The 10740-nt window shown below is 40.1% G+C and overlaps 1 protein-coding gene across 1 annotated transcript; it reads left to right on the top strand.

Annotated features, from left to right (window-relative positions):
* The first annotated feature begins 2860 nt into the window (after positions 1-2860).
* LOC110901360 lies at positions 2861-9367 on the top strand. Its single transcript, XM_022148191.1, has 4 exons — positions 2861-3156; positions 3286-3752; positions 3879-4389; positions 9217-9367. Exons 1-4 carry the CDS (start codon positions 2861-2863, stop codon positions 9365-9367), a joined length of 1425 nt encoding a protein of 474 aa, XP_022003883.1.
* The last annotated feature ends 1373 nt before the right edge of the window (positions 9368-10740 follow it).

Genomic DNA, 10740 nt, shown 5'->3' with positions numbered 1-10740 from the left:
TCAACACATTTTATACAAACTTATTTTGCTTGTTCATTTGTTTATCTGTGCATCTTTCTTTTATATCATCTGTTTATCACTGTTTATATAATTTATTAAAGAAAACATTTTTACAAGGTTCATGATTTACTTTTAACAAACATTTTCTTTAAACTTACAAGTCATGAACCCTAAATCAATAAAACCTATGTATCTCACAGGCATTTTCACGCTGACGTACCTATTTTCACATGTGTTTTCAGGAGATGATGCATAGGATTGAGCAAGATACACTTAGGCGGACTTGGGCCTTAGTGACAATAAAATATGCAAGACTAGTTAATTATGTTGTGTATTTCTGTTTTTAAGACATTGTAACCTCTATCAATTCAATAAAACAAAACTTAAATTTTCCATGTGTTATGAAACAATGATTTTGTTACAACACTCACCGACGTTTCTGCCATGATTTGTTGTTTTACGTGGTCGGGGTGTGACATAATCCATACCAACCACTATATCAAAACTACCGAGTGTAACATCCCAAAAATATAAATTCTTAAAATTTACAATTTTATTTGTAAATAAACTAACTAGGAGTGACACTAACCTAGTTAGATAATGACTAGTGTGTAGTTAAAGGACAAAAGGGGACTAAAGGAAATTAGAGGGGCCAAAAGTGCTTAAACTAAAATTAAGTTTAATAAAACAAGAAAAATAAAAATCTCAAACACACATATGTGTGTGAGATCGACCAGACAAGAACCGGGGGGGGGGGGGGGGCGACCAAGTTCATCAAAACCCTAAGTCTCACAAAATATCTAAATTGAAGGATCAAACTCAGTCCAAATCAAAGTTCGAACATAGATTAGTGATCCTCATCACAAGGGGGTTACAAGGTATGTAAAATTTGATGTTAATTCTCTGTTTGAAATTCTCATGGAATTGGGAAATCTGAAATTTGAGGATGCATGTTAGTCATTTGGTTAGAATAGGCATGATATAGTGTCTAGAAGTAAAACCTAGACAATAACATGTGAAAACATGGCTAATTTCTGGAAATCTCATGAACACAATGAAGGTGATTCATGGGTTTCATGGGAAACTAGTAAACACTAGGGCTTAGAATGATTATTCTAGTGTAATTTGATCATAGAAAGTGATTTCAGAAAATTTTGATGTTTAAATGTTATATGAAAGCTTTATTGATGTTAAATTTGGCTAAATAGCAAGCCATGAACTTGAATAGGAATGATATAAAATTCTGCCTTTAAAGTGTTTGAATAAATGCCTCAAAGAAGGCTTAAATCTGAAAATCTGAGCTAAACCGCATGATTGTGATGATTCGGCAAAATATGCGAACTATGAATTTAAAAGAGTTCTAAACGTGTCTTGGTCGAACTCTATAGGGAAGGATACCGGAGCTCTAAGTGGACAAGCCGGTGGCGACTTGCGTTTGAAGGGTGTGCACTAAAGGTATGTAACTTGACTCGTTACATTTGGGTAAAGTTGATATTTAGCATATATATAGTTGAACTGTGGAATAAAAGTCGAGTTGAATTAAAGCAATGATGATTGCTATGTCGAATGGCAGGCCAAAAGTTTGGTTAGACCTCGTTGGTAGTCATAAAAAATGGAGGATCCCTTAGATGAGCCAAACGGGTCGAATAACCAAATAAGGCATGACAACGCATTGTAGTATTGTTACTCAACCTTTGTTATTGTTCATAAAAGTCATACTAGCATATGAAAATCGGAGTGTTGGTTGGCTAAAATGAGAAATCCAAGACTTTGGGTTTGGGCGAAATAACTAAATCAATCAAAATATAATGTTGCAGTGGCTACCGTAAATTACGGTATCCACCATAATTTATGGTAGAGTCCAAAAGATTACGGTGGTTCTCTCCTGAGTTACGGTGGACCAGAAACATAAAACGACTACCGTAACTTACGGTAGATATCGTAAGTTACGGTAGAACCTGAAAATTAGGCTAAGTTTTTGTATATCATAGTTAAGTGAATCCGTTTCTAAACGTACTTTCGATTAAACAATATTTCTATGGAATCTAACACTAAGATTTATTATAAATCTTTAGTTTTCAGGTTTTGCAAGTAAGTGGACGATGATCAAGCCTGTGGTGAAGAACCGAACACGATACTTTTGAAACTTCCGCGTAGCTTAACTCTGTTTAGACAATATTATGATGTAAACAATTTGTAAATCATGTTTTGAATACTTTAACTAGTTAGTAGTTAACTAGCATGTGATCACTTTATAATCTTTGATTTTGTGCTTATATGAAGTAAGGTACTGTTTTATATAATCTCTCGCACTTTTTCATTAAAACCCTATAAAATTAAGACGGGTGTTACAAGTTGGTAATCAGAGCTTAAGGTTGTCAACAAGTGTTCGGTTCAAGCTTGATCGATCGTTCGTTAAGAATTAACTTATTATTTTAACAGATTATATTTATGTAAGAAATAAGAAATGAATTGGGGTGCATGGGAAGAGCGTGTTAACACACTCAAACCCGGAAAGTGCACCGAATGTGAACGGTTAAAGCAAGTTGGGGACTTGGCTAAACCAAAACAAATGAAGCAAGGTTATAAATGAAATGTTTAACGTTTAAATGTGAACATTTCAGTTCAAGATGTGTGATGGAAATGATGATAATCCGGTGCAAACAAGCACCGAACAAATGAAAGAAATAATTGCCGAAGAAGTAGGGAAGGCAATTGAAGGTAGTCTATCCGGGTTTACAGACAAAATTCAAAGCACGGTGTTGTCGCTTGTCGAAGAGCGAGTTAAAAGGTTGGAAGATAGTGTCAACCTTATGAAGGAGAAATCGGGAGAACGTAAAGGTGTTCATACAATGAATGTATGGCGTGTAAACCGCCAATCTATAACAGGGAGGTTGACCCGATAATTTGCCAAAGATGGTTGGGCGACATTAAAGGGGTGTTTGAAAGGACCCATTGGGATGAAAGCGACTTTGTTGCTTACGGAACGGGTCAGTTGAGAGGTCAAGCCAAAGATTGGTGGGACAACAAAAAGAATGAAATAGGAGTCGAAGCGGCGAAAACCATGACATGGGAGGAGTTTAAGACGCCGTTTCTTAAACATCGTAGCCCCAAGGCGGTCATTAACAAAATCATGGAAGAGTTCATGCAACTTAGGCACAAGGGCGAGACCATAGACAAGATTACGACGATGTTTATGGATAAGATGAAGTTTAGTAGTGAGTTAGTGACGAATGAAGAACAGAAAATATACTACTACTATAACATGTTGAGCGCTGAATATAGGGAGTTTATGACTCCTTCAAAATACAAGACCCTTACCGAAATCATAAACGTTGCTCGGGAACGAGAAATCAAGTTGAAGAAACAAGTTGAAAGGGGTGAGCGAAGGGCGCAAGATGTAAACCCAAGCCCTACAAAGAAAGCTCGAACTGGAGAGTTGGGAAAGAAAGTGGATGTTAAAGGCGGGTCGCCAAGTTGTAAGGTATGTGGAAAGGGGCACAAAGGTGAGTGCCGCTTCAAAGACAAGTCGTGTCCGATATGTGGGAAGACGAGGCACACCGCATCGCTATGCCCCGGAAAGGTTTTCGTCTGTTACAAATGTTATCAACCCGGCCACAAAAAGTCCGAATGCCCCGAATTGGTGGGGAAGAGAGACACAAAAGAGTCTCCAACGGAAGCTCCAAAGGCAAAGGCTAGGTCTTTTCAACTTACTGCGGCTGAAGCAAAGACAGAACCCCATGTGGTTTCAGGTATATTCATGATTAACTCGATTCCTACACGTGTATTGTTTGATACGGGTGCGAATAAATCCTTCATTTCGCATGGATTTACTCGACATCCTTCATTTGTATTGACAAAGTTATCTGTGCCCTTAGAAGTTGAAATAGGGGACAACAAAAGCTTCATAGTTTGTGATATTTGTCGAGGTTGTAAATTAAATATTGATAATGAAGAATACTTAATAAACCTAATCCCGATGTCAATGGGGCAATTTCAAGTAGTTGTTGGGATGGATTGGCTGTCTCAGCACCACGCGAAGGTCGTGTGTTTCCGTAAGGAAATAAAGCTAACATCTCCTAGCGGAAAGCACGTTACAATTTATGGCGAAAAGGGAGGAAATCCTATAATATGCTCAATGATGAAAGCTCACAAGCTCATGAAGCATGGATGTAAAGCATTTATGATATACGCGAACGAGCCCGAGAAAGAATTACCGAAGATTGGAGACGTGCCCGTAGTACGTGACTTTGAAGATGTATTTCCGGATGATCTACCGGGAATGCCGCCCGAGCGGGAAGTGGAGTTCGGAATCGAATTGATTCCGGGCGCGAAACCCATAGCTAAAGCGCCATACCGACTCGCACCGTCGGAATTACAAGAATTGATGTCACAAATTCAAGACTTGCTTGACAAAGGATTCATAAGGCCGAGTGTGTCTCCTTGGGGTGCACCGGTACTATTCGTGAAAAAGAAGGACGAAAGCATGCGTATGTGTATCGACTACCGGGAGTTAAACAAACTCACGGTAAAGAACAAATACCCGCTTTCGAGGATAGATGATCTATTCGACCAATTACAAGGTGCGAACTGGTTTTCAAAGATTGACCTTAGATCGAGGTATCACCAATTAAAGGTCAAGGAGGAAGATGTGCCGAAGACGGCTTTCCGCACGCGATACGGACATTACGAGTTCCTCGTGATGTCATTTGGGCTGACAAATGCACCCGCGGCTTTCATGGACCTCATGAACCGGGTTTGCAAGCCAATGCTAGACAAATCGGTCATCGTGTTTATCGATGATATTTTGGTGTATTCGAAAAGTGAAGCTGAGCATGCACACCACTTGCAAGAGGTGTTAGAAATACTTAGACGAGAAAGACTGTATGCAAAATTTTCTAAGTGCACCTTTTGGTTACGAGAGGTGCAATTCCTCGGCCACATCATAAGTGCCGATGGAGTGTTGGTAGATCCGTCAAAGATTGAGGCCGTATCGAAATGGAATCCCCCGAAGAACCCTTCAGAAATTAGAAGTTTCCTAGGACTTGCGGGGTATTACAGGAGATTCATCCAAGATTTCTCCAAGATTGCGTCGCCACTAACAAAACTAACCCGGAAGGAAGAAAAGTTCATTTGGGGTGTAGATCAAGAAAGAGCGTTTCAAACGCTAAAAGAGAAGTTAACTCAAGCTCCGGTGCTAACATTGCCGGACGGGGTCGAAGACTTGGTGGTTTATTCAGATGCTTCACTATCGGGGCTCGGATGCGTTTTGATGCAACGGGGCAAAGTTATAGCTTATCCTCGAGGCAATTGAAGATACACGAGAAGAAATATCCCACGCACGATCTTGAGTTGGTTGCGGTGGTATTTGCATTAAAAATATGGAGGCACTACTTATATGGGGTAAAGTGCACCATATTCACCGATCACAAGAGCTTGAAATACTTCTTCGATCAGAAGGAGTTAAATATGCGACAAAGGCGATGGTTAGAAACGGTGAAAGATTTCGACTGTGAAATACACTATCACCCTGGAAGGGCAAACGTGGTGGCGGATGCCCTAAGCAGAAAGGCAGATTATGTCCCGATATGAGTACAATCATTGCAACTCATTGTGACCTCGGGCTTACTTGAACAAATCCGAGAGGCACAAGATGAAGCAGTAAAGACGGAAAACTGGAGAAAGGAAAGGATTGTTGGCCAAGTTAAGGATCTCGAAGTAGGCAACCACGGTTTAAAAACACGTTTCAGTAGAATTTGGATTCCTAACACATGTGGAGTTAAAAAGCTTCTATTAGATGAAGCTCACAAATCCTGTTATTCCATCCACCCGGGGGCGACCAAGATGTATAATCATTTAAAACAAAACTATTGGTGGCCCGGGATGAAAGGGGATATTGTGAAACATGTAGAGAAGTGTTTGACCTGCTTGCAAGTCAAAGCGGAGCACCAGAAGCCATATGGTAAGTTGCAACCATTGGACATCCCAGTTTGGAAATGGGAACAAATCACCATGGATTTGTTGACCAAATTGCCCAAAACCAACCGCGGGTTCGATGCTATATGGGTAGTCGTGGATAGATTGACGAAGAGTGCTCACTTCATTCCGATTCATGAGACTTATACATCCGAGAAGATGTCGGAGGTATACACCAATGAAATCATAGCACGTCATGGGGTACCGATATCCATTGTGTCAGACAGAGATACTCGGTTTACTTCGAATTTTTAGCGTGAATTCCAAGAACAAATGGGAACTAAACTGTTCATTAGCACCGCTTACCATCCACAAACGGATGGGCAGAGTGAAAGAACAATACAAACGTTGGAGGATATGCTGCGAGCTTGCATTATTGACTTCGGGGGTAGTTGGGATGTCTATCTACCCTTGGTCGAATTTTCATATAACAATAGCTATCACGCGAGCATTAAAATGGCCCCGTATGAAATGTTATATGGTAGAAAGTGTCGAACTCCGGTATGTTGGGGAGAAGTGGGTCCACGAGGACTAGCACCTACTGATATAATCCGAACCACTAATGAGAAAATTGAAGTGGTGCGAGCCCATTTGAAAGCGGCCCAAGATAGACAGAAGTCTTATGCTGACAAAAGACGAAGACCGATTGAATTTCAGATAGGTGATATGGTTATGCTAAAAGTTTCCCCATGGAAGGGTGTTATCAGATTCAGAAAAAGGGGAAAACTAAGCCCGAGGTTTATTGGGCCATTTAAAATCATCGAACGGGTTGGTAAGGTAGCTTACCGCCTTGAACTACCAGAAGAGTTGAATGGAATACATGGCACGTTTCATGTGTCACAATTACGAAAATGTCTAGCGGAGGAAACAACTTATGTCCATTACGACGATATCGAGGTGGATAATAGCCTGAATTATGCGTAAGGCCCATAGAAGTTTTAGATCGGAAGATTAAGCACTTGCGAAATAAACAAATCGATCAAGTCAAGATCAAGTGGGAGCATATGAAAGGTTCGGACACCACATGGGAATCCGAAGAAGAGATGCGACGTCTCTACCCCACCCTATTCGGTACGTACTTTGGTTTCGGGGATGAAACCCTTTTAAGGGGGATGGACTTGTAACATCCCGAAAATATAAATTCATAAAATTTGCAATTTTATTTGTAAATAAATTAGTAAATAAACTAACTAGGAGTGACACTAACCTAGTTAGATAATGACTAGTGTGTAGTTAAAGGACAAAAAGGGGACTAAAGGAAATTAGAGGGGCCAAAAGTGCTTAAACTAAAATTAAGTTTAATAAAACAAGAAAAATAAAAATAACAAACACACATACGTGTGTGAGATCGACCAGACAAGAACAGGGGGGGGGGGGGCGACCAAGTTCATCAAAACCCTAAGTCTCACAAAATCTCTCAATTGAAGGATCAAACTCAGTCCAAATCAAAGTCTGAACATAGATTAGTGATCCTCGTCACAAGGGGGTTACAAGGTATGTAAAATTTGATGTTAATTCTCTGTTTGAAATTCTCATGGAATTGGGAAATCTGAAATTTGAGGATGCATGTTAGTCATTTGGTTAGAATAGGCATGATATAGTGTCTAGAAGTAAAACCTAGAAAATAACATGTGAAAACATGGCTAATTTCTGGAAATCTCATGAACACAATGAAGGTGATTCAAGGGTTTCGTGGGAAACTAGTAAACACTAGGGCTTAGAATGATTATTCTAGTGTAATTTGATCATAGAAAGTGATTTCAGAAAATTTTGATGTTTAAATGTTATATGAAAGCTTTATTGATGTTAAATTTGGCTAAATAGCAAGCCATGAACTTGAATAGGAATGATATAAAATTCTGCCTTTAAAGTGTTTAAATAAATACCTCAAAGAAGGCTTAAATCTGAAAATCTGAGTTAAACCGCATGATTGTGATGATTCGGCAAAATATGCGAACTATGAATTTAAAAGAGTTATAAACGTGTCTTGGTCGAACTCTATAGGGAAGGATACCGGAGCTCCAAGTGGACAAGCCGGTGGTGACTTGCGTTTGAAGGGTGTGCACTAAAGGTATGTAACTTAACTCGTTACATTTGGGTAAAGTTGATATTTAGCATATATATAGTTGAATTGTGGAATAAAAGTCGAGTTGAATTAAAGCAATGATGATTGCTATGTCGAATGGCGGGCCAAAAGTTTGGTTAGACCTTGTTGGTAGTCATAAAAAATGGAGGATCCCTTAGATGAGCCAAACGGGTCGAATAACCAAATAAGGCATGACAACGCATTGTAGTATTGTTACTCAACCTTTGTTATTGTTCATAAAAGTCATACTAGGATATGAAAATCGGAGTGTTGGTTGGCTAAAATGAGAAATCCAAGACTTTGGGTTTGGGTGAAATAACTAAATCAATCAAAATATAATGTTGTTGTGGCTACCGTAAATTACGGTATCCACCGTAATTTACGGTAGAGTCCAAAAGTTTACGGTGGTTCTCTCCTGAGTTACGATGGACTAGAAACATAAAACGACTACCGTAACTTACGGTAGATACCGTAAGTTACGGTAGAACCTGAAAATTTGGCTAAGTTTTTGTATATCATAGTTAAGTGAATCCGTTTCTAAACGTACTTTCGATTAAACAATATTTCTATGGAATCTAACACTAAGATTTGTTATAAATCTTTAGTTTTCAGGTTTTGCAAGTAAGTGGACAATGATCAAGCCTGTGGTGAAGAACCGAACACGATACTTTTGAAACTTCCGCGTAGCTTAACTCTGTTTAGACAATATTATGATGTAAACAATTTGTAAATCATGTTTTGAATACTTTAACTAGTTAGTAGTTAACTAGCATGTGATCACTTTATAATCTTTGATTTTGTGCTTATATGAAGTAAGGTACTGTTTTATATAATCTCTCGCACTTTTTCATTAAAACCCTATAAAATTAAAACGGGTGTTACAAGTTGGTAATCAGAGCTTAAGGTTGTCAACAAGTGTTCGGTTCAAGCTTGATCGATCGTCCGGTAAGAATTAACTTATTATTTTAACAGATTATATTTATGTAAGAAATAAGAAATGAATTGGGGTGCATGGGAAGAGCGCGTTAACACACTCAAACCCGGAAAGTGCACCGAATGTGAACAGTTAAAGTTTGTTGGGGACTTGGCTAAACCAAAACAAATGAAGCAAGGTCATAAATGAAATGTTTAACGTTTAACTGTGAACATTTCAGTTTCAAGATGTCTGATGGAAATGATGATAATCCGGTGCAAACAAGCACCGAACAAATGAAAGAAATAATTGCCGAAGAAGTAGGGAAGGAAATTGAAGGTAGTCTATCCGGGTTTATAGTCTATCCCCACACTGGAAACACCCCTTCTTAAAGCCCTAGTTCTGATGGGGTTGTTGCCTTTGTTGTCGCTGATACTGCTGATTTTGTTGCTGCTGCTGCTTTGGGTGCGGGGCCCTACAGTCTTTGGCCTCATGGCCCACCTTTTCGCACCTACGGCAAGTCCGGACACACTGTCCATAATGATGATAACCACACTTGTTGCACTGTGGCTTCTTTCCAACATAGGAGCCCTGATTCTGATTGCTGCCCTGGCCTTCGTTAACTGAGGACGACTGATTGAAGCTACGGTTATTGCTGTTGTCAGGCCTTTTCTGAGATTGACTGGCATTGGTTGCCTTGTCAACGTCGTTCCATTTTCGCTTGTTATCACTAGCAGGTGTGGTAGCTGTAGCAGCAGTGGTAGTAGCAGAGTTATGAGGCGGTAATGAGCCACGCTCGACCTCTTGGTCAGTAATCTTATGTGCCAAACGGATGATCTGGGGCAGATTGTTAAGGTTTGCAGCAGTGACATACCCCTTTACAGTTGATGCAAGGCCCTTGAAATACATCTCAATTCGTCGATGTAGAGGTCGAGACAGGTTAGGGCACAAAATTGCTAGTTCATGAGATCGTTTCGTGTAAGCCTCGATATCAGATCCTTCCATCTTCAAATCGTAGAACTCGTTCTCGAGCTTCTGAATCTCATCACGAGGACAATACTCTTCTCGCGTTAACTCCTTAAAATCATCCCAAGTCGTGGCGTTAGCCATCTCGATGCCCAACATTTGCACCTGGGCATTCCACCAAGTTAAGGCACCATCCTCCAAAGTGCCTGTAGCATACTTCACCCGGTCCCCCATGGGACAGTTACACATAGCAAACATTGATTCAGCCTTCTCAATCCAACGCAGTAACCCCACAGCCCCTTCAGTCCTACAGAATGTCTGTGGCTTACAATCCATGAATGTCTTGAATGTGCAGGCAGGCGGATTGTTCTAATGCGATGGCTGACCTAATAGACGAAAGAAAATACAACACAGGGGTAAGAGTTGTGTACGCGACACAAGATTAAAGAGTATTCGGTTCGTACCAACTTGGTAGGCTGCCAAAGCCTCAGCCACACGTGTGTTGATTAAGTTTGTCAGCTCAGCTTAGGTCATCGCGATGTGACCACGTCCATGACCTCGTCCACTCATGATTCTATATAAGGAGAGGGAACAAATTTAAGGATCGAGATAAGGCAGGAGTCAAATATCACGTTGACATCTACAAACTACATAGTTTACACCAAACAGTAGGGCAGAACCCTTCTCACACTCGTTAAGCCTCACTGGGAGTCACATGCACCTCACGTTATTATTATGTGTGCACCCATAATAATAAGGCAATTTGCATGCTCATCTCAGTGCCTCTTAACTTGCGCTA

The sequence above is a fragment of the Helianthus annuus genome, chromosome 13 (assembly GCF_002127325.2).
Source record: "Helianthus annuus cultivar XRQ/B chromosome 13, HanXRQr2.0-SUNRISE, whole genome shotgun sequence".
NCBI lineage: Eukaryota > Viridiplantae > Streptophyta > Magnoliopsida > Asterales > Asteraceae > Helianthus > Helianthus annuus.
This window is presented reverse-complemented; position numbering and strand designations above follow the sequence as displayed.

Coding starts and splice junctions, on each gene's coding strand:
- LOC110901360 (XM_022148191.1), top strand. CDS start 2,861: ATGGCGTGTAAACCGCCAATCTATAACAGGGAGGTTGACCCGATAATT. Junction 3,157..3,285: donor GAAGAGTTCATGCAACTTAG/GCACAAGGGCGA, acceptor CGCTGAATATAG/GGAGTTTATGACTCCTTCAA. Junction 3,753..3,878: donor AGAACCCCATGTGGTTTCAG/GTATATTCATGA, acceptor CTGTGCCCTTAG/AAGTTGAAATAGGGGACAAC.